General features: G+C 44.3%; 1 protein-coding gene across 9 annotated transcripts in view; it reads right to left on the bottom strand.

The window, feature by feature from the left end:
- FRY (FRY microtubule binding protein) overlaps window positions 1–23,316 on the bottom strand; it is a 590,409-nt gene that overhangs the window by 186,480 nt on the left and 380,613 nt on the right. For all 9 annotated transcript variants that reach the window (XM_077484108.1, XM_077484099.1, XM_077484100.1 and 6 more), the window contains 4 exons: window positions 21,573–21,712; window positions 11,210–11,300; window positions 777–856; window positions 602–682 (listed from right to left, as the gene is read on the bottom strand). In XM_077484108.1, the coding sequence (XP_077340234.1) occupies window positions 602–682; window positions 777–856; window positions 11,210–11,300; window positions 21,573–21,712 (392 nt within the window). The remainder of the gene's footprint in view (window positions 1–601; window positions 683–776; window positions 857–11,209; window positions 11,301–21,572; window positions 21,713–23,316) is intronic.

Raw genomic sequence — 23,316 nt, 5'->3', positions numbered from 1 at the left:
TGCCCGGATTTAAGAATTTAGATTGCTCCACGCAAAACTATAGTTAATGTTTCTTAAAGGGGTATTTCAACTCAAAACATTATTTAAATCAAAAAGAAGTATGGGTTTGGTATTTTTTTCCTGATTTATACTCACCTAGGTAGATGCAGCATCACTTCGAAGCTGCATCTGTCCCCCGGGGCCTCTACACTGAGAACCACGTGATTGAACACCACCGATTGCTTGGTTCTGACAGTTCCCCAAGCAGAGCGCTGCTGACTGTCAATCAGCAGCTCTCCACTCTGATGCCTCCTTGCTCACTGGAGCGCTGAGCTGTGGAGGGGAGCAGCTGGTTCAGACTCTAAGCGGCTCGCTGAGAGGCTGAGCAGGGTGTCATTCTGACTTATGTGACATCAGCAAAGATCGGACTTCAGACTGATCTCTGCTGAAAATGGGTCATAGGAGTGCAAAACGAATTGCACTCCTGTGATCCTTAGGAGAAGTACAGGCAAACGAGCTTAGGCTATACTTCTCTTTTAATGCATTCCTGCAGTTAGGTAAGAAACTTCCCACTACTTGTTCATCTTTAAGAAGACTAATACATACACAAGGGTACACTTACTTTGACTGTGCTAATACTCCTATAACTTCTGCGTATAGATCAGCCACTATATGCATATTACCAGTGTTTGGACCTAGATAGCTAGAAACAAGAAAAAGAAAAAAAAAATATGAGCAATACAATAGTATATATAAAAAAAAAAAAATATTCTGTAGTCAATTCTGAATCATATTACCCTTCCTTGTATTTAAAGTGCTTAAAAGCCAGCGTAATTACATCATGAACCAAGCTGTCAATTACTGGATGTAAGGGAATCTAGAAATACAAAGAATATAGTTGGAATTGGCAGTATAACAACCTTGTCATAAAAGATAATAGGCAGTTAAGATCTATAAATCAACCAATTTTAACTTAAACCGTATTCCTTACATTGCTTTTCTAGATAAAGCAACTCACTCTCTTAGGCCGCGTACACACGGGCGGACTGTTCGCCCAACCTTGTTCGGCAAACAGTTTCATCAAACAGTCCGCTCAAAATTTGCATGAGCGGACTTGCCCACACACGAGCGGACTGTTTGACGAACAAGGTTGGGCAAACAGTTCGCTCAACTTTTGAAATGAACGGACTCGCCCACGTAAGGCGGAGGCAAATCCGCCCATTTCGAGCGCGTGTACAGGTAGGCGGGGCCCGCGAAGGAGACGTCGCGGGCTCCGCCGCCTGGAATGGGCTTAAAGGGGAACCCCAACGCCGAAAAAAATCGGCGTGGGGGTTCCCCCCAAGTCCACACCAGACCCTTGTCCGAGCACGCTACCCGGCCGGCCAGGAAAGGGGGGCGAGCGAGCGCGCCCCCCCTCCTGAGCCGTACCAGGCCGCGTGCCCTCAACATGGGGGGTGCCTTGGGGAAGGGGGGGCCGCGCGGCCCCCCCACCCCAAAGCACCTTGTCCCCATGTTGATGAGGACAAGGGCCTCTTCCCGACAACCCTGGCCGTTGGTTGTCGGGGTCTGCGGGCGGGGGGCTTATCGGAATCCGGGAGCCCCCTTTAAGAAGGGGGCCCCGGATACCGGCCTCCCACCCTATGTGAATGAGTATGGGGTACAATGTACCCCTACCCATTCACCTGTGAACTAAAGTACAATAAAAAACACAACACAGAGAAAAAATATTTTATTGCACAGCTCCGGGGGTCTTCGGGGGTCTTCTCGCCGGACTCCTCCGCTATGTGTGTGTAGCTCTTTTGCTAGCGGAGGAGTCCGGCTTTCTTCCTCCCCGCCGCCGGCCTCTTCTCCCGACTTCGGGGGTCTTGTCCCCCTCTTCGGTTCTTCTGCCGGGCCACCGCGCCTGGTCCGGTGGCCCGGTCTTCTGTCGCCGTCTTCCGTTCTTCTGTCGCCGCCTTCGGTTCTTCTGCCGGGCCACCGCGCCTTCTTGTAGCTCTTTTACAGGCGGTGGCCCGGTCTTCTGTCGCCGCTGTCGTCGCCGCCGCCGCCGCCTTCCGTTCTTGTTCTTCTTCTTGTTCTTCTTCTTCTCCTGGAGATGTTGACTCGACGAGCTCTCCGGCCGGAATGCCAGAGCCGCGCTGTGCGGTCACTTATATAGTGACAATGGGGCGGTGTCACATGGTATATGTCACATGGGTTGGTCACATGGTGACCCCGCCCCCTTACGATGTCATAGTCCCCATGTGACATCAACCCATGTGACCAACCCATGTGACATATACCATGTGACACCGCCCCATTGTCACTATATAAGTGGCAGCGGAGCGTGTCCCTGGCATTCCGGCCGGAGAGCTCGTCGAGTCAACATCTCCAGGAGAAGAAGAACAAGAAGAAGAACAAGAACGGAAGGCGGCGGCGGCGGCGACGACAGCGGCGACAGAAGACCGGGCCACCGCCTGTAAAAGAGCTACAAGAAGGCGCGGTGGCCCGGCAGAAGAACCGAAGGCGGCGACAGAAGAACGGAAGACGGCGACAGAAGACCGGGCCACCGGACCAGGCGCGGTGGCCCGGCAGAAGAACCGAAGAGGGGGACAAGACCCCCGAAGTCGGGAGAAGAGGCCGGCGGCGGGGAGGAAGAAAGCCGGACTCCTCCGCTAGCAAAAGAGCTACACACACATAGCGGAGGAGTCCGGCGAGAAGACCCCCGGAGCTGTGCAATAAAATATTTTTTCTCTGTGTTGTGTTTTTTATTGTACTTTAGTTCACAGGTGAATGGGTAGGGGTACATTGTACCCCATACTCATTCACATAGGGTGGGGGGCCGGTATCCGGGGGCCCCCTTCTTAAAGGGGGCTCCCGGATTCCGATAAGCCCCCCGCCCGCAGACCCCGACAACCAACGGCCAGGGTTGTCGGGAAGAGGCCCTTGTCCTCATCAACATGGGGACAAGGTGCTTTGGGGTGGGGGGGCCGCGCGGCCCCCCCTTCCCCAAGGCACCCCCCATGTTGAGGGCACGCGGCCTGGTACGGCTCAGGAGGGGGGGCGCGCTCGCTCGCCCCCCTTTCCTGGCCGGCCGGGTAGCGTGCTCGGACAAGGGTCTGGTGTGGACTTGGGGGGAACCCCCACGCCGATTTTTTTCGGCGTTGGGGTTCCCCCTTAAGCCCATTCCAGGCGGCGGAGCCCGCGACGTCTCCTTCGCGGGCCCCGCCTACCTGTACACGCGCTCGAAATGGGCGGACTTTCCGAGCGGGAACAGTCCGCTCATTTCGAAAGTACAGCGGACAAGCCCACACACGGGCGGACTGTTCGCTCAAACACAGTTTCAGCGGACAGTTTTTCGGAATTTCCGAAAGACTTTGTCCGTCCAACTGTCCGCTGAAACTGTCCGCTGAAAGCCCACACACGAGCGGACTGTCCGCCCAAACACTGTTCAGCGGACAAGGTTGGGCGAACAGTCCGCCCGTGTGTACGCGGCCTTAGATAACATATTTTAAGATCCACAACATTTTTTTTTTTTTTTTTATAATATCCAATTTTTCCATAAACCTCCTAGTATTACATGTAATAGTGGTGTGTATAACAACATGTGTTAATATCTTTATGCTTGTGTCACTGTATAGTAATGGGTAGTAGCTTCTACTTATTCATATAATCTGACCTGAGCACATACAGTGAGGGAAAAAAGTATTTGACCCCCTGCTGATTTTGTATGTTTGCCCCCTGACAAAGAAATGATCAGTCTATAATTTTAATGGTAGGTTTATTTTAACCACTTCCCACCCGGCCAATGCATATATACGGCCGGGTGGGAGCCGTCTACTCCTGATAGGACGTTCAGGAACGTCCTTCAGGAGTAGCGGGATTGTGCGCGCGCGTGCCCGTGCAGCGGTGCGATCCCGATGTGCTCGTGTCACCCGGACACGGCACATCTCAGATCGGCAGGAGGGCTCTGTGATTGGCCCTCCTGATCACATGATGGCCGTGTCCAATCACGGCCGTCATGTGATGTAAACAAACAGCCGGTTGCTAGGCAATTGGCTCTCCTCTCCTCACACGGAAGTCACCGCTGAGGAGAGGAGAGCAGAACGCTGCAGCCGGCTGATGATCAGTGAGTATGGGCTGCTTTTTACAGCTTTTTTACTCACTGATCATCAGTGTAGTGTAAACACACAACACACCACACAGTACAAACACAGTCCCCACATATGTCCCCAAAACACACATGTCCCCAAAACATACATGTCCCCAAATAATAAAAACACATGTCCCTAATAATAAAAACATGTCCCCCCACATATGTCCCACTAAAATCACATGTCCCAATGATTATCTGCACACATATGTACGTGATCACCTGCACACATATGTACATGATCATTTGCGTACATATGTCCGTGATCCCACAAACCAATTCTTATACACTTAACGGAATTTTTTTTACCAAAAACATGTAGCAGAATACATTTTGGCTTAAATTTATGACAAAATTTGATTTTATTGGATTTCTTTTCAAATAGAAAAAAGAAAATATAGTTTTTTTTCCAAATTTCCGCTTTTTTTGCGCTTATATCGCAAAAAAAAAAAAACGGAGTCGTGAATAAATAACACCAAAATAAAGCTCTATTTGTGCGAACAAAATGATAACAATTTCATTTGGGTACAGTGTAGCATGACCGCGCAATTGTCACTGAAAGCGCTAGAGCGCTGAAAGCTGAAAATTGGGCTGGGAAGGAAGGGGGCGAAAGTGCCCTGTATTGTAGTGGTTAACAGTGAGAGACAGAATAACAACAAAAATATCCAGAAAAAAAAAAAGTTATAAATTGATTTGCATTTTAATGGAGTGAAATAAGTACTTGATCCCCTATCAATAAGCAAGATTTCTGGCTTAATCTCTCCACTATGGCCAAGACCAAAGAGCTGTCCAAGGATGTCAGGTAAAAGATTGTAGACTTACACAAGGCTGGAATGGGCTACAAGACTATCGCGAAGCAGCTAGGTGAGAGAGGGTGACAACAGTTGGTGTAATTATTAGCAAATGGAAAAAACACAAAATAACTGTCAGTCACCCTCGGTCTGGGGCTCCATGCAAGATCTCAACTCGTGGAGTTTCAATGATCATGAGAACGGTGAGGAATCATCCAGAACTACACAGGAGAATCTTGTCAATGATCTTAAAGCGGAGGTCCACCCTAAAGTGGACCTTCCGCTCATTGGAATCCTTCCCTCCTCCGGCGCCACAATTGGCACCTTTCAGGGGGGAGGGGGGAGGGGGGTGCAGGTACCTGTACAGTACAGGTATCTGCACCCACTTCCGGGATAGCTCTCTGTGGAAAGGGGCTTAGATCTACGCCCCTTTCCGAAAGTCCCCCGCTGCCTGCTGGGAAACACACAGATCCCAGAGGCAGCTGGTCCATCCTTATTGCGCAGCGCGACTCGCGCATGCGCAGTAGGGAACCGGGAAATGAAGCTGAAAGGCTCCACTTCCTGATTACCATACCCAAGATGGCGGCGGCAGCACCCGAGAGACGATCGAGAGATCGGCTTCGGGTGCCGACATCGCGGGCGCGCTGGGCGGGTAAGTGTCCTTATTTTAAAAGTCAGCAGCTGCAGTATTTGTAGCTGCTGGCTTTAAAAAAAAAAAAAAAAAAACGGCGGAACTCCCGGCGGACTCCCGCTTTAAAGCGGGATTCCACCCTAAAGTGGAACCTCCACTGATCGGATCTCTCCCCCCCTCCGGTGTCACAATTGACACCTTTCAGGGGGGAGGGGGGTGGAGATACCTGTCAAAGACAGGTATTTTCACCCACTTCCGGGCATAGACTCCCGTGGGAGTCTACGCCATTTCCTGCCCTGCCGCGCTGTCTGCTGGGACACACACGGGTCCCAGTGACAGCGCGGAGATTTCCTATTGCGCGGCTCGCGCATGCGCAGTAGGGAACCGGGAAGTGAAGCCGATTCGCTTCACTTCCTGATTCCTTCACCTAGAATGGTGACTACAGCAGCCGAGAGCCGAGCGATCAATCGGCCTCGGCTGCCGGCATCGCTGGAACCCGGGACAGGTGTGTCCATTTATTAAAAGTCAGCAGCTGTAGTATTTATAGCTGCTGGCTTTTAATAATTTTTTTTTTGGTGGAATCCCTCTTTAAGGCAGCTGTGACCAAGAAAACAATTGGTAACACACTATTCCATGAAGGACTGAAATCCTGCAGCACCCGCAGGGCCCCCTGCTAAAGAAAGAACATGTACAGGCCTGTCTGAAGTTTTCTAATTAATATCTGAATAACTCAGAGGAGAACTGAGGGAAAGTGCAGTGCAGTGGTCAGATGAGACCAAAATCAAGCTCTTAGGCATCAACTCAACTGACCATGTTTGGAGGAGGAGGAGGAGGAATGCTGCCTATGACCCCAAGAGCACCATCCCCACAGTCAAACATGGAGGTGGAAACATTATGCTTTGGGAATGTGTTTCTGCTAAGGGGACAAGACAACTTCCCAGCATCAAAGGGACAATGGACGGGGCCATGTACCGTCAAATCTTGGGTGAAAAGAACTTCCTTCCCTCAGCCAGGGCATTGAAAATGGGTCATGGATAGGTATTCCAGCATGACAATGACCCAAAACACACAGCCAAGGCAACAAAGGAGTGGCTCAAGAAGAAGCACAATAAGGTCCTGGAGTTGTCTAGCCAGTCTCCAGACCTTAATCCCTCAGAAAATATGTGGAGGGAGCTGAAGGTTTGAGTTACCAAACATAAAGCCTAACTCCACTTCTGTTGAGCAAAAAACATTCCACTCTCTGTGATCTATGTACATTGCAAGGATTATAACAACCTTTGTTGCAGATTCCTACCTTTTGTTATTCTGAAGAAATCCATGTACATTTGTCTGTACATCTGTACTAAGTGGGTATTGTTTCATACATATCTCTCAACTGTGTTAGCTGCAGGGCACTAATGATGAAAGCTGCTGGGCCTGCATCGCTTTAGACATTTTCCTATTGGGAGTGTCTCAGCAAAAACAACATTTTTGTTGCAGAGGATGCCTGAAATCTGACTTGCATTTTAGGAAAACTTCTGGGAAAATTGGTTAGCCAATCACACAAGCAGAAATTATGTTCTGGGGAGTGGTCAGTACACATTCTGTATACAGAACAACTCTATGTAGCCATATTTCTTTGCATTTATAAAAATCTACAGTGGCTGCAGATTGAAATGGAAAGGTACATTTTTAATAACATTCAATTACAATATGCCTTCTATCGCAATTGTACACGCTATATTATTTTTTCTTCATTTGCTATTTTTTTCCCCACGAAAGTGGAGTTACCCTTTAATGACTTGGAGAGGCTCTGTAAAGAGGAGTGGGACAAAATCTCTCCTGAGATGTGTGCAAATCTGGTGGCCAGCTACAAGAAACATCTGACCTCTGATTGCCAACAAGGGTTTTGCCACCAAGTTCTAAATCATGTTTTGTGAAGGAGTCAAATACTTATTTCACTCATTAAAATGCAAATCAATTTATAACTTTTTTTAAATGTGCTTTTCTGGATTTTTTTGTTGTTTTTCTGTCTCTCGCTGTTAAAATAAACCTACCATTAAAAATTTTCAGTGGACAAAATGTACAAAATCAGTAGGGGATCAAGTACCTTTTCTCCTCATTATAGAACTGTAGGGCACAACGATGTACGTCGGCAGAATGGCATGGGCAGGCAAATTGGCGTACAGGTACGTCCAGTTGAAATTGCCGCCCTGCCATCGCGCGCGCGCCTGCCGGTTAGGACCCCCTGTAGAGTCCGGTCGCGGGTCCCGCGGACTCAATCGCCGCAGGGATACCTGCGATCGTCTCACGGGGAGGCTGAACGGGGAGATGCCGATGTAAACAGCATCTCCCCGTTCTGCCTAGCAACAAGTGACACTGATCTCTGCTCCCTGTGATTGGAGCAGAGATCAGTGTTCACTAACACACAGCCCAGCCCACCACAGTTAGTAACACGCCCCTAGGACACACTTAACCCCTACACTGCCACCCCCTGGTTAACCCCTTCACTGCCAGTGTCATTTACACAGGAATCAGTGCATTTGTATAGCACCGAATGCTGTATAACAATTGTCACAAAAATGTATCAAAAATGTCCGATGTGTCCGCCATAATGTCGCAGTCACAATAAAAATCGCTGATCGCCGCCATTACTAGTAAAAGAAAATTATTAATAAAAATGCCATAAAATTATCACTTATTTTGTAAACGCTATACATTTTGCACAAACCAATCGATAATCCCTTATTGCGATTTCTTTTACCAAAAATACGTAGAAGAATACGTATTGGCCTCAACTGAGAAAAAAAATTTATATATTTTTGGGGATATTTATTATAGCAAAATTTTAAAAATAATGTGTTTTTTTTTCAAAATTGTTGCTCTTTTTTGTTTATAGCGCAAAAAATAAAAAAAGCAAGGGTGATCAAATACCACCAAAAGAAAGCTCTATTTGTGGGGAAAAAAGGACGTAAATTTTGTATCAGAGCCACGTCGCACGACCACGCAATTGTCAGTTAAAGCGACATAGTGCCGAATCGCAAAAAGTGGTCTGGTCTTAAGCCAGCAAAATGGTCCGGTCTGAAAGTGGTTAAACCAGATACTCTGACTCGACTGCACGATTTTTGAGGCATGGTTATACTAGACTGTGGGCGCGATTCTGATCGGAGGTGTTTGAAAGGGGTAATACGAGAGATCTCTAGTCTTAGGTTTACCATCATGCCAAGCCAGGAGTGGCTGGAAGACTTTTTACTGTGGAATCTGTTTGGAGAATGTTTCAGAGTACGACCCTTGCTCTCTGTGTGGAAGCAGTGATTTTTCCACAGGTCCAACCGCTTAGTCAATAGTAGAGGAACAAAGGTTCTTATCTATTTTGATACACCTTGTTAGTCTTTCCGTTTTTTCTAAATCCAGAATATTCGAACACTGTATGTATGGTTTGTTATTTGCAAACCTTCATGTTGTGACTACATCAATGTGATGCCCAATTGAAGGCGGTCATTCCTGTAACACTGATTCAGCTATGTGATATACCGTTTGTATGGGATTTTCTTGTTGCATTTATTAATATCATACAGATTAAAGAAAAAAAATTATGAAATGTTACATCACCATCTAATGAACTTTGTTGTGTTCTCGGTCTTGCATGGGAATAAAAATCAGTTGTGAAGCCCTTAAAAACTAGTTAATATTTTTATAGTGTAAATTGGAGGAACAAACCTGCAAGTAGCAAGGATTTTCTAGTTTGGACTTAGAAAAAGGAGCTAGCAGCATGATCTCCTAGAGTAAGAAAGTGATCTAGAAGCATGGATTTTCTAGATGAAGTTTAGACTAAAGGGAGCTGAACTCCATGTATAAAAAGTGCACTTTCCTTAACCACTTCAGCCCTGGAAGGTTTCACTACCTTCCTGACCAGAGCATTTTTTTTTTTACAATTTGGCACTGTGCTACTTTAACTGGTAAATGCGTGTTCCATGCAACACAGTACCTAAACAAAATTGATGTCCTTTTTTTAACTATAGAGCTTTTTTTTGGTGGTATTTGATCACTTATTTTTTGCGCTATAAACAAAAAAAGACCGACAATTTTGAAAAAAAACAAAAAACGTTTTTTTCACTTTGTGCTATAAAACATATCCAATACAAAAAAAAAAGAAAAAAAAAAAAATCATATTTCTTCATCCATTTAGGCCAATATGTATTCTGCTAAAACAAAAAAAAAAAAAACGAGTAATAGCGGCGATCAGCAATTTTTAGTAGGATTGTGACATTGCAGCAGACAAATCTGACACAAAGTAACACTTTTTGGGGACCAGTGACATTAAAACAGTGATCAGTGCTAAGAAAAAAAACAAAAAAAAAACACTAACATTGTACATTATCACATGCCTGACAAAGGGGCCCTCCGCGACTCCAAAACATTGCACTATCCTTGTGTTGTGATCATGCAATAAATCACCCGTTTGGATGCTATTTGTGTCATTTCATGGTGTGCTGGCAAATATCTTCACCGTGACTTGAACCAGTATCCAGCTAGTTGTTGCTACAGCACCCAAATCCGAGAGCGCATCCAGGAACGTGTGCGATGGGAATATGAAGTCATTGTACTAAAGAAACTGGCAGGGACGATCAAAGAGTTAAATATGCTCTTAGGGAGTGTTTGCTAACTGTGTTGGCAATGCTTTAACTGGGGCAGGAGAGAGCTCTGTGTTCCTAATTAGCAGAAACACAAGTTCTCCATCTTCCCCTCTGTCAGAACGGCGATCTGCCTTGTTTACACAGGCAGACTGACAGCCATTCTGCCTCTCTCAGGAGAGATCGTCGGATGCTGGTGAACATCTGGTCCGCTGGACCTGCGGATTGACTTCCGCTGTGTCCAATCACAGCAGGAGCGAGTTGCTGGCAGCAAACGCAGTCCCAGACCCCAAAGAAGCCACGAGGTACAGGTACGTGATTTCACGCAGTGTAAGTATGCAGGGCTGTCCGGGAGCGGTTAAAAAGTAACTCCACTTTTGTTGAGAAAAAAAAAAAAAAACACATTCTCCTCTGTGTGATCTATGTACAAGGATTTTAACAAATTTTATTGCAGATTCCTACCTTCTGTTATTGAGAAGAAATCCCTGTGTGTGTCTGTGCCCATGTGGTAAAGTGAATCTAATGGGAGTGGTTTCATAGTTATCAATCAGTTGCAGCACCTGCATTCCTTTACACATAAATCACAAAATCACACAAGCAGGAAATTATGTTGGGGGGGGGGGGGGGGGGGGCTTCCTTACACATTCTGTGTACAGAACAACTGCAGATAGCCAAATTGCATTTTACAGAAAATTACAGAGCTGCAGATTTGAAAAGAAAGGTCATTTTATACGTTTTTCTTTGTTTACTATTTTTTTCCCCCCATGAAAGTGGCGTTACCCTTTAATTCTAGTTCTTATAATGAAGCCAAAGAATGTTATACTGTGTAGAATGATGTATATTTTTATGACAGTACATGAAGAGTCAAAACAATACAGTAAGCATCCGCAGATATCCTACAGCTAAATTAATATTAAAGGGCATCTGCTGGCCACTTATTGTATACAATGTCACCTAATTCAATCAACTGTGCATTATCCGCTTCCTGAAACCATAGGAAGAAATTCTGCTGAGCCACTTAATGAAAACTATGAACATGTAGTCCATGGCAGTGTCATCTTACCTGTCTTAAAACTTCAATAAGAACTAATGAAAAAATAAAATCGATTGCCAGATCCCTCCTTTCCATCAAGTAATCTTTTTGCTGTTCATCACTGTAGGGAGAAAAAAGAAAACGAACGTCACCAATTGATTTCCAAATAATAAGGAAAATGAATCCATTAATAATCTAATTATAGGAGCAGCAGGAAGTCAAACTGTAATAATGGTTTTGAACATTTAACAATATATTAAATGGGAAAGAAAGTACTTTGTGTCAACACTATTATTATATTAAGTGATAACATTATTTTCAGTGTGATGTACTAGGACTACACATTTGTACTGTAGTGTCTATAGACTGTGAATGAGAGGCTGGTAAGAGCTATGAGATTGCCCATTTAATGGCTCCATATGAAAAATCTACTATATGTCAAACATCATGGCTCTGTAGGAAATGGATCTTCACTTGTTGTAAGGACAACCAATTTTGCATGCTTCCAGTATAATTTAACTTATTGAGGAGAGGAATTATTGGGGCTCAATATATTTAATGAGTACTGGCAAACGTCAATGCAGGATTTCACTCTTCATTTTAAAACAGGCCCCACAGTTCTGCTTAATAGTTAAAGTGTTTGTTTACCCCCCCCCCCCCAAAAAAAAAAACCCATAGAGCTCCTGCTCCCTTAAAGCAGATTAAACAGCACAGTGCTTGCATGGTGTTATCTGCCCCTCACTAAACTGTAAAAAAACGGTCTGATCCTGCCACTTCTCTGCGCTGACCACAATAATCAGGGCTGCTGAGCCCTGACCACTGTGGTCAGAGTTTGTCCCTCCGTCATCTGCAGCATTGCTCTGCTCTCCTCTCCTCTATCCTCCTCACCCCCTCCCTGCCTCTCAGCTCCATGTTCTGCGTCTTTGTGTCCGTGTCCTCCTGGCCGCTAGTGGCCATGTGACCTCCCCAGCTGACATCACAGGGAGATCTCGGCCACTCCTGCAGAAGCCATGTATCAGAGATGTAAAGCAAGTCACGTGACTGGCCTGTAAAGCGAGTCACGTGACTTGCCTGAATATCGCTCAAATAAGGTATTTACATGCCTCATTTTTATAAAAGACTTACACAGGTTGCTATGCCTAGCTCTAATAGAGGGGCCAGAGGTGATTTGTATATATATGGGTTTACAAACACTTCAGCATGCTGTAAAATACATGTATGCTACAAAATGTGTTTACTCTAAAGACCTCATTTTCACCTAGTAAAAACTGCATATCAAGTCAGAAAGTCCATAGACTTAGGCAGCTAAAGTAATATGAAATTCTCTTTTACAGACAAAGCCAAGCATCCACCTCCAAGCCTTGCGCCTCCTGAGCCTCTTTTGGGATGGGTGGCCTCACTGACCAATACAGAAGCTTGGCATATGAAAGGACAGAGACAATCTTAACTTTTGCAATAGTATGTCAATTTGCATTTAACTTCAGTTGCCTAAATATCTGGATCTACTGTAATAAACCGTATACCAGAAAGACATTTATAGTGCTTTCAACAGCCTAGAGTAAACTCCGTTCCCTGGCATAAACTGCAAAAATTCACATAGGGTTTTCAAGGATACTTTAATGGCTTGTGTATGAAGAGAGCATAATGACCACTGTGGTATTTCATCTAATATACTCTAGGAAGAGCCACATGCCCAACAGCATACAGGCAAAATGTAAACAATGTTTGGCTACTAAAAAGCTGTTTTTTATCTCATATAAAACATTATTTTTAAAGTATAAAAAGGAGCAGAAAAATATACAGGTAAACTAGTTAAAAGTTTGGAACACCCCCATTTTTCCAATTTTTATTGAAATGTAAACAGTTGAGGTCCAGTGAATAACCTGAAAGGTAAGTGGTGAACTATAAGAGGTTAAAAAAGGCTAACAAAAACTGAAAAATAATGTAATTTCAAGAGTTATACAAAGTCAATTTTCAGGAAAGTAGTAATGGGTTAACAACTCACAGTTGTTCAGCAACAATTAACCACTTGATGTCCATGCTATAGCCGAATCACAGCGCGGACCTGAATTTCCGGGAGGCAGTCACGCGACGGCCTCCCCTGTGCACGTTCCCTGCGAGCGCGCGGAGCATGCTGTGATCATGAGTCCCTGAGATTTGGGTGATCACCGATCTGAGTAAGGGGCCCGTCCCAGCCCATTACCATGTGATCAGCTGTCAGCCAATGGGTATGCCCCCCTCGGATGCCCACCCAATACCACCAGGATGCCACCAGGATGACCAGGAATTGCCACCACACTGGACCAGGTATGCCACCCTGGACCACCAGGGAAATACCAATCAGTGCCCAGGCAGCTGCCAATCAGTGCCAATGAAAAATGCCTGCCAGTGCCGCCAGTCAGTGAAATCTATCAGTGCCAGCCATCAGTGCCCATCAGTTGTTCTAAAATTCTCTCACTCATTTTTTTACATCACAGAAACCTTTTAACAGGGGTGTGTAGACTTTTTATATCCACTGTATGTATATTGCTCTCAAAATGGTGAGAAAAAGGCTCACAAAGGAAGACAAGCAGACCATAATAAAAATGTGTAGGTCTTTCCTTTAGAGCAATTACAAAAATAGTCAAAGTGTCAGTAAGTACAGTTTACTCCAACACCAAAAGGCACTTGGAAACTGGAGGAAACTCTGACAGGAGGAGGTCTGGCAGACTCAAAGCCACACCAGAATCAGAAGAAGTTTATGAGAGTCGAAAGATTGTGTGACAGGAGACTCACAGGACAACCTCTACAAGCACAGCTTACCACTGATCAAAGCAAGCAAGTCTCAACTGTCAAGAGAAGACTTCAAGCTGCAGGTTTCGCAGGTCCAGTGGCTGTAAGAAAGTCATTGCTAAGGTGGCAAAATAGGAAAGAGAGACTTGTCTCACAGGGAAGGAAGCAACACCAGTGCATTACTGAATGCTAGAGGAAGGTCTTACAGACCAATGAATCAAAATTTGAGATCTTTGGTAAATCATGCAGGTTTCTGTACCCTGTCGAGCAGGTAAAAGGATGGATTCTCTGTGTGCAACACCAACTGTCAAACATGGAGAAGGAAATGTGATGGTCTGGGACTCTCTTGTTGGATCCAAAGTCTGCGACTTGCACAGTGGCACCCTGAACCAAAACTACTACCGCAGCATTTTGCAGGGCCATGGAATATCCTGTGGCATATGCCTAGTTGGTCATCTTACAGCAACATAATAACCCAAAACATACCTCCAGGCTGTGTATGAACTACCTTAGAAGAAAAGAACAAGATAGTATACTTTAAATCATGGAATGGCCAGCACAGCATCCAGACTTAAACCCGATTGGGCTGGTGTGGGATGAACTGGACAGAAGGGGGAAAGCATAGCAACCTACAATGGCAACACATTTGTGGGAATTTCTGCAACAGTGTTGGGAGGAACTTTTCTGCTGTAGAAAGAATGCCCCAAGTGTGCTTGGCTGTTATATCTGCCAAAGGTAGCTACTTTGATGAGTCAAAAATTTTGATTACATTTTGTTAAAAAGAAAAAATTGTACATTGTACAAGTACACTGAGACATTAAACTGTGTAAATTTCAATACAAACTGGAAAAATGGGGGCATTCTAAAAAACTTTTGACTGGTAGATACAGTATCTCACAAAAGTGAGTACACCCCTCACATTTTTGTAAATATTTTGTTATATCTTTTCATGTGACAACACTGAATAAATTACACTTTGCTACAACATAAATTAGCCAGTGTACAACTTGTATAACAGTGTAAATTTGTTGTCCCCTTAAAATAACTCACACAGCCATAAATGTCTAAACCGCTGGAAACAAAAGTGAGTACACTCATAAGTGAAAATGTCCAAATTGGGCCCAGTTAGCCATTTACACTCCCCAGTGTGGATCGTCAGTGTTACAAGGTCTCAGGTGTGAATGGGGAACAGGTGTGTTAAAATTGGTTGGTGTTATCGCTCTCTCCCTCATACTGGTCACTGGAAGTTCAACATTGAACCTCATGGCAAAGAGCTCCCTGAGGATCTGAAAAGAACAATTGTTGTTCTACATAAAGATGGCCTAGGCTATAAGAAGATTGCCAAGACCCTGAAACTGAGCTGCAGCATGGTGGCCAATACCATACAGCGCTTTAACAGGACAGGTTCCACTCAGAACAGGCCTCGCCATGGTCGACCAAAGAAGTTGAGTGTATGTGCTCAGCATCATATCCAAAAGTTGTCTTTGGGAAATAGATGTATGAGTGCCGATAGCATTTCTGCAGAGGTTGAAGGTGTGTGTGTGTGTGTGTGTGTGTGTGTGTGTGTGTGTCAGTGCTCAGACCATACGCCGCATACGGCATCAAATTTGAATGCCATGAATGCCAACATGTAATGTGACATACTGAAGCAGAGCATGATCCCCTCCCTTTGAAAACTGGGCAGCAGAGCAGTATTCCAACATAACGACCCCAAACACACCTACAAGACGACCACTGCCTTGCTAAAGAAGCTGAGGGTAAAGGTGATGGACTGGCCAAGCATATCTCCAGACCTAAACCCTATTGAGTGTCTGTGGGGTATCTTCAAATGGAAGGTGAAGGAGCACAAGGTCTCTAACATCCACCAGCTCTTTGATGTCGTAATGGAGGTGTGGATGAATACTCCAGTGGCAACCTGTGAAACTCTGGTGAACTCCATGCCCAAGAGTGCTGGAAAATAATGGTGGCCACACAAAATATTGATGCTTTGGGGTGTACTTACTTTTGTGATATACTGTATAGATACATACAAATTCATTAGTTTACACTTTTACTAATTCTCTCTGCACATCACAGCTGTTTTGTATAGTTAAATAATGACCCTAGACTTTAAAAAGGAAGTAAACTCTTCCAATCTGATGCTTCTTTTCATTTAGCCCATTATAATAATTATCAAACTATAGCCACTGTAATCCAGCCCAAATCGCATATTACTTACTGTTTAAAGAAACTTTAAAAAACTTGTTTCCAAGGGTAAGGCAGCGCCATCTTAAGTATTGTTTTCTGAATCCAGAGTAGAGTATTTCCGCCCCTTACATTGAGCGCTTCCTGTACTGTTAACCAAGCCTCCTTCTCAATCCAACATTTCTATGGCAACCCTGCTTCCCTGCTCATAGCTGACTTGTTTTATTTCATAGTATTTACTTGCGCTGATTCTTTAGTGTTTGCCTATGGCAGTCTTATCAGCTTCAGCTGATAAGACTGCAGTAATGCTGTCCGATGCCCAAGTTTACACTCCATGAGATGTCACATGGTCACATGGGGTGTAGTAGGAAGCTCTGAATGATTATGCAGTCTTGTGGGATTTCAGTGTTGTGCCGTAGGAAGTCCAGATAATAGATAGACAGGCACACAGAGTGTGCTGTAAATCAGGGGAGATATGGGCATGCTCAGTGACATCATTCTAAAGAACAAAAAGGATTACAATACTAAGCAAGTAAGGAGATATCTACAAACAGTGTGACAAGGGACAAAGTTGTGAGGGAGAGTTTACAACCACTTTAACCTGTCACCAAAATTTAGTTCCCCATCCTATATTCTATCTTTTGACATTTGGAACTAATTCCAGTACCACAGCTGTGCAGGAACTGCTGGAGGAATCACAGGATTCTTTGACTCTGACTCAAGTAATGGCGGAAGCAGTGTATTAATCTGCAAGCTTTCAATACACAGCAGACAGCATGTTGCCTTTAGAATGGTATACTGGATTTATAATTGGTAATAATAATAATTATGCAATATGGTTGCTGGTAGAAATGGAAAAGCTCCACAAAAAGCCATCTTAATGTACATTTGGCTAGTGTAAACACAGCTCTATTAACAGATTGTATACCCCAGTGATGTAATGGTTCTTCATGCTGAGAGCTACATTGTGCTCTCCAGGTGCTCTGTTAATGCATCCCTCTACAGAAGCAGCATAACATATCTTACCCTACTTGGCCACTGAAGACCAGAAGATGAGACGGTCTTGGCAAATACACAAGTCTTTTCACACTCAGCATGAGAAATGAATACAAGGAATTCCACTCAGGAGAATTAGAACACTTGTGTTAAAACTGGAAAACCCTCGTCATTCCAGTAAACACGAAAGAGACAGTCCAGCTGTATAGAAATAAAGGGTGGTCTTCCCTGGAAGTTGCAGGTACAACACTTCAAATTAACAGACTTAAAGCGGAGGTCCACCCTAAAGTGGACCTTCCGCTCATCGGAACCCTCCCCCCCTCCGGTGCCACAATCGGCACCTTTCAGGGGGGAGGGGGGTGCAGTTACCTGGATAATCCAGGTAACAGCACCCACTTCCGGGATAGCTGTCTGCGGAAAGGGGCGTAACTTACGCCCCTTTCCGCAACTGCCCGCCCCTTTCCGCAAGTGCCCCGCTGCCTGCTGGGAAACACACAGCTCCCAGAGGCAGCGGGGAGCGTCCTTATTGCGCCGCGCGATTCGCGCATGCGCAGTAGGGAACCGGGAAATGAAGCCGAAAGGCTCCATTTCCTGATTCCCATACCCAAGATGGCGGCGGCAGGACCCGAGAGACGACCGAGCGATCGGCTTCGGGTTCCGACATCGCGGGCGCGCTGGACAGGTAAGTGTCACTATTTTAAAAGTCAGCAGCTGCAGTATTTGTAGCTGCTGGCTTTTAAAAAAAAAAAAAAATCGCGGAGTCCCGGTGGACTCCCGCTTTAAAGCTGTCCTATCTACATCAGTATAAAAATAAAAGCACTCAAGAGTAAATGCATATCAGCTTGTCGAAAGTTATGGTATTCTGGAACATACATGTGTAAAAATGGCCGTTTTTACAGACAGCTTTTCATAGAACTAGTTGCCCTCTCAATTAGCCTTCCTTTTAACTTTAAATTATGGCAAAACCATTTTTTTATATTTTAAAGTGGCTGTAAAGGCTGAAGGTTTTCTTTACCTTTATGCATTCTATGCATGAAGGTAAAAAACCTTCTGTGTGCTGCCCCCCCCCCCCCAATACTCACCTGAGCCCCCTCTCAATCCAGCAATGTGCACGGGAGCCACAGCTGTCCCGGGTCTATCTCCTCATTGGTTGAGACAGCAGGGGGAGCCATTGTCAATTACAGTCAGTGAGCCAATGAAGAGAGAGCGGGGACAGGGTTGAGCCAAGGCTGTGTGTGTCTTATGGACAAATAGAACAAGTTTTTGGAGCGAGTATGCACCATGCTCCCATAGCAAGTTGATTTCTATTGTGGGCACTGGCCAAAGGGGTAGACATAGGAGCACCAGCGAGGGACCCAAGAAGAGGAGGATTGGGACTGCTCTGTGCAAAGCCATTGCACAGAGCAAGTATAACAGGTTTGTTATTTTTATAAAAAAAAAAAAATCCTATAATATCACTTTAAGATACTCCTCAGCTTTGGACTTTACTGATGCCTTACTTGCTTATATTAACAGCCAATTGTATTGTGGATTGAACACAACTTTTATATAGAATAAAGGGAATTTATCAAAACGGAACAGCTGGTTCATGGCATCCAAACAGCGTCTATCTTTAATTTACAAAGCCTAACTGAACAAGCTTTTAGATAGAAGCTGATTGGTTACCATGCACGACTTTTTCAGTTTTGACAAATTCTCTTCATACACTGTACTAAAATGCACTAAAACGTGAATCTGTTGTGACCCAAATAGTGTCACTGTAAGGCCCCTGCATTCCAGATCCAGCCTATAGACAACACCACAACTTTTGTCCAAGTTACCACTAAACCTCACACCTTTCTATGCTTAGCCCCATCACCTTAAGTGGTACCAAGCACTAATGTACTGGCATTGCATTGTTAAATGAAAAGGGGGCCGGGTTAAAGAGGGATTCCACCAAAAAAAATAATATTAAAAGCCAGCAGCTATAAATACTACAGCTGCTGACTTTTAATAAATGGACACTCACCTGTCCCGGGTTCCAGCGATGCCAGCAGCCGAGGCCAATCGATCGCTCGGCTCTCGGCTGCTGCCGCCACCATTCTAGGTGAGGGAATCAGGAAGTGAAGCGAATCGGCTTCACTTCCCGGTTCCCTACTGCGCATGCGCGAGTCGCGTCGCGCAATAGGAAATCTCCGCGCTGTCACTGGGACCCGTGTGTGTCCCAGCAGACAGGGCGGCAGGGCAGGAAATGGCGTAGACTCCCACGGGAGTCTATGCCCAGAAATGGGTGTAAATACCTGTCTTTGACAGGTATCTCCACCCCCCTCCCCCCTGAAAGGTGTCAATTGTGACACCGGAGGGGGGGAGGGATCCGATCAGCAGAGGTTCCACTTTAGGGTGGAATCCCGCTTTAACTACTAACTCATAACCCTGCATATATGCCTAATGCCTGGTACACACAGGCAGACAAAAAGATTTGAGATTGAGGAACTTGCGGTACTAACTACATGATGTTAGCACAGAGATCACCCTGCTGTGCTATTGTGTTTTGACAGGGGGACTGTCCCCCTCCAGAACAAGTTGGTCAGCGTTCGCAGCCATTGGCTGCAAGCACCGATCGGATGCCAATTGACTGCGGTTTTTCAAAACCCAGAAACAGGTTTGATAATCAACATGTAACAAAGGCTAAATGAAGGCACATTTTTCCTGGCCAATTACTGTAACCCAAAAAACAAAAAACACAAGGTAATTCTAAGCTAACCGATTGCAGAAAAATGTGATGAACTACACAAGATAACAATGATTACAACGCTGCATGATAACTCTGACTCTCAACTACTTATGGGACAAATATATCAAGATCAAAGCAAAATAATGTCCAAACTGAGTTAATGCCAACAGCAAGCAATCAGGTCTTTATCTCATTGAGTGGACCCACGAAAAAATTATTAATTTTCCTCCCAATTCTCTTCTCCAATTTTGGCAAGTCAGTGTTTGTGGCTTCAAAGAAACCTGTTATGAGAAAAATTTGGAACCTGCAACTTACCTCGACTCTAAAGGCCATACACACAATCAGACTTTTTGACAACAAACATGCAAATTAGCCATTTTAAGGCAACATCCGACCGTGTGTACGCGCCATCGGACAAACTTTCGGTTTTCATCGGACTTTTGTTGGCTGTGCGAACGGACAAACTTTCTGGCAACAAAAGTCCAATGGAGCCAAGTCCGATCGTGTGTACAGAAAACCATAGGACTTTTGTATAAAGTACAAACAGGCATGCTCAGAACCAATGCAAAAGATCAGACAACAAAACAGAAGTTGACCAAAGGTGGTGGTAAAGAGCAGAAAAAAAAACACGTGATTTGGTGAAAGTTGGCTGAAAAAGTCCTGCCCTGTGTATGCAAGACAAGTTCTTGGCCGACATCCTTTGTACAAAAATCCACGGGAAAGTTTGTACAAAGTCCGATCGTGTGTATTAAAATTAAAGGGGTTGTAAAGGTAAATGTTTTTTCACCTTAATGCATTCTATGCATCAACGTGAAAAAACATCTGACAGTGCCGGGCCCCCCAGCCCCCCCCCCCCCCCGTTTTACTTACCTGACCCCTCGAAAGTCCCACGGTCGCCTCAGACATGCTCTTCGCCACTCAGCCATGCCGCTGATTGGCTAGAGTGGATGGATTGAAAGCAGCGCAGCCATTGGCTCGCACTGCTGTCAAACACATCCAATGATGCAGCGCTGAGTGATACACGGGAGCGCACCCGCAAGTACTTCTTACCATGTGAGGGAGCTCCTATGAACGTGAGAAGCACTTGCAGGGGGGAAGCCGAGACAGCCGCCAAGGGACCCCAGAAGAGCAGGTTCGAGGCCACTCTGTGCAAAAACGAGCTGCGCAGTGGAGGTAAGTATAACATGTTTGTTATTTTATTTTTATTTTTTTAAATCCCTTTACCACTTTAAGTCATACCTTCAAACAGAAGATCACAATGACAGTCCCCTGTTTCTAGCCTGATTCATTTTAACCCAAATGTTTCACTTGTTTAATTTAATATGATTGCATCTGGGCAATTTCAACAGCAAAGATTGGCAGCAAAATTGAATATGTTTGCTAGTGTGGCCAAGTTCTAATACAGCAGTACAAGGAAAATCTCAAATTTTCACATTTTCAAGAAATAGTATAAAAACATACCTGGTTCTGACACGTTTTTGCCTTATTTATTGGCACACACCAATCTGTATAATCATACTATATATATATATGCTACATATAAAATATGCATAGATAAAGAACAGGATGCATGTTTGCCCTTACTTATTTCTTAATGGTGTAATACCGTTCACTCATTAACTGCATGCAGACATACATACATACATACATACAGTGGAGATTTTTATAATATTATATATATATATATATATATATATATATATATATATATCATCTATCCAGTCTTACCCTTTGGATTTGGTGTTTGTCCTTGGCCTATATTCATGTGACTCATCTTCAATGCCATTTTGACGTTTGTACCAGTCAAACAAAGTGCGCAGTATGGAGGGTAAGCAATAGTCTGACAAAGAGCTCATTGAGCTAATTACCTGGCAAGAAAACAAAAAAATATAGATATTAATACAATTAGTCTTCTGAAAGATGAACAATCACAAATAGGATTTCATGTCAAAAGAAAAAGGTCACTGACTTATGAGGAGAATGATAAGAACTTATGACGATGAAACTATACACTGTAACAGCTCTACCTAAAGCTGACACATCAGATGTAGATAGTGGAATCATTGGTGGAACTGGCATGGTGGTACGTAGGGGTGATGGGGAACAGGCTGCCACTCAGACCCCCAACAACTCCATCTGCAGAGACTTGAAAAAAGAATGGGCAAGTAATGACTGTGCTTATGTCATGTCCATAACATGGAACTGTACATCTCAGCTATCCCTGGTAACAGCTGGTCAGTGCTAATATTCATGATAAAAGATCCAGCAATGACAGGGGAATGCCCGGGACTGCACATTACAAGGGTATATGATTGGGCGATATGGTATCGCCAACTGTCAAATACAGTTTCGCCAACACAGCCAGCATTGCACAAGTTCTGCCACAAGCCCCTCTCCTCCAGGACTACAAGCAAGCCATCCACAAAATCTGAACAAAGCAACTGCAGGACCAGTAGGCAAGGCTGGCATTTTGAAAGACACTATGCCAGTAACGTACACAAGCAAAGTATGTTTTTTACATTAAGCATCTATATATTTTTTACTGCTGCAAGTATAAATACTGGACAAACTTGCACATAGAAATGATCAGTTGTACTTGGAGTTCAGCTGATCTAATTAGTTGAACAAGATATCCAACATGATTTGTAGCCTATACTGGCTCTAATAGAATAAAGAAAGAAAATTGGTAGAAATACATTCTATTTCCCATAAAGTCCCACATCAGGAATTTATAAAAAAAAAACAAAAAAAAAACTTTTTGTATTATATCTTAACCATTTGCCATCCGGGAAGATTTACCCCCTTCATGACCAGTTCATTTTTTCTATTCGGCACTGTGGTACTTTAACTGACAATTGGGCGGTCATTTAATGCTCTAAATAGAGCTTTCTTTTGGTGGTATTTGATCACCACTGCATTTATTGTTTTTTGCACTATAAACAAAAAAAGGCCAACAATTTTGAAAAAACAAAATATTAGTTACTTTGTTATAAAACATCCAATAAAAAAAAAATCCCAATAAGTGTATATTGTTTGGTTTGGGCAAAAGTTATAGCATCTACAAACTATGGGATTTATACTGGAATTTTTTTTTATATACTAGTAATGGCAGCGATCAGCGACTTATAGCGGGACTGAGATATTGCACTGACACTTTGTGGGAACCAGTGACACTAATACAGTTTTTAGTGCTATAAATATGCACTGACACTGTACTAATGGCAGGCACCAGCTGGAAAGGGGTTAAACACCTAGGGAGATCAAAGGGTTAAATGTGCACCTAGTCAGTCAGGAAAAGAAAATCCACCACTTCCCCATGTGAGAACGGAGCTCTGCCTTGTTTACATAGGCAGAGCTCCATCCTGTGCATCTTCCCGACGATCGGCGAGCGCTGGTGGACATTCATTTACCGGCACCTGCTAATCGGCTTCTGCTGTGACAGATCACAGCAGAAGTGGCACACCCCGACCCA

The sequence above is a fragment of the Lithobates pipiens genome, unplaced genomic scaffold (assembly GCF_037356315.1).
Source record: "Lithobates pipiens isolate NorthernLeopardFrog02 unplaced genomic scaffold, aLitPip1_a1.2 Scaffold_16, whole genome shotgun sequence".
NCBI classification, from domain to species: domain Eukaryota; kingdom Metazoa; phylum Chordata; class Amphibia; order Anura; family Ranidae; genus Lithobates; species Lithobates pipiens.
The sequence above is the reverse complement of the archived record's forward strand: the minus strand, read 5'-3'. Positions and strand labels throughout refer to the sequence as shown.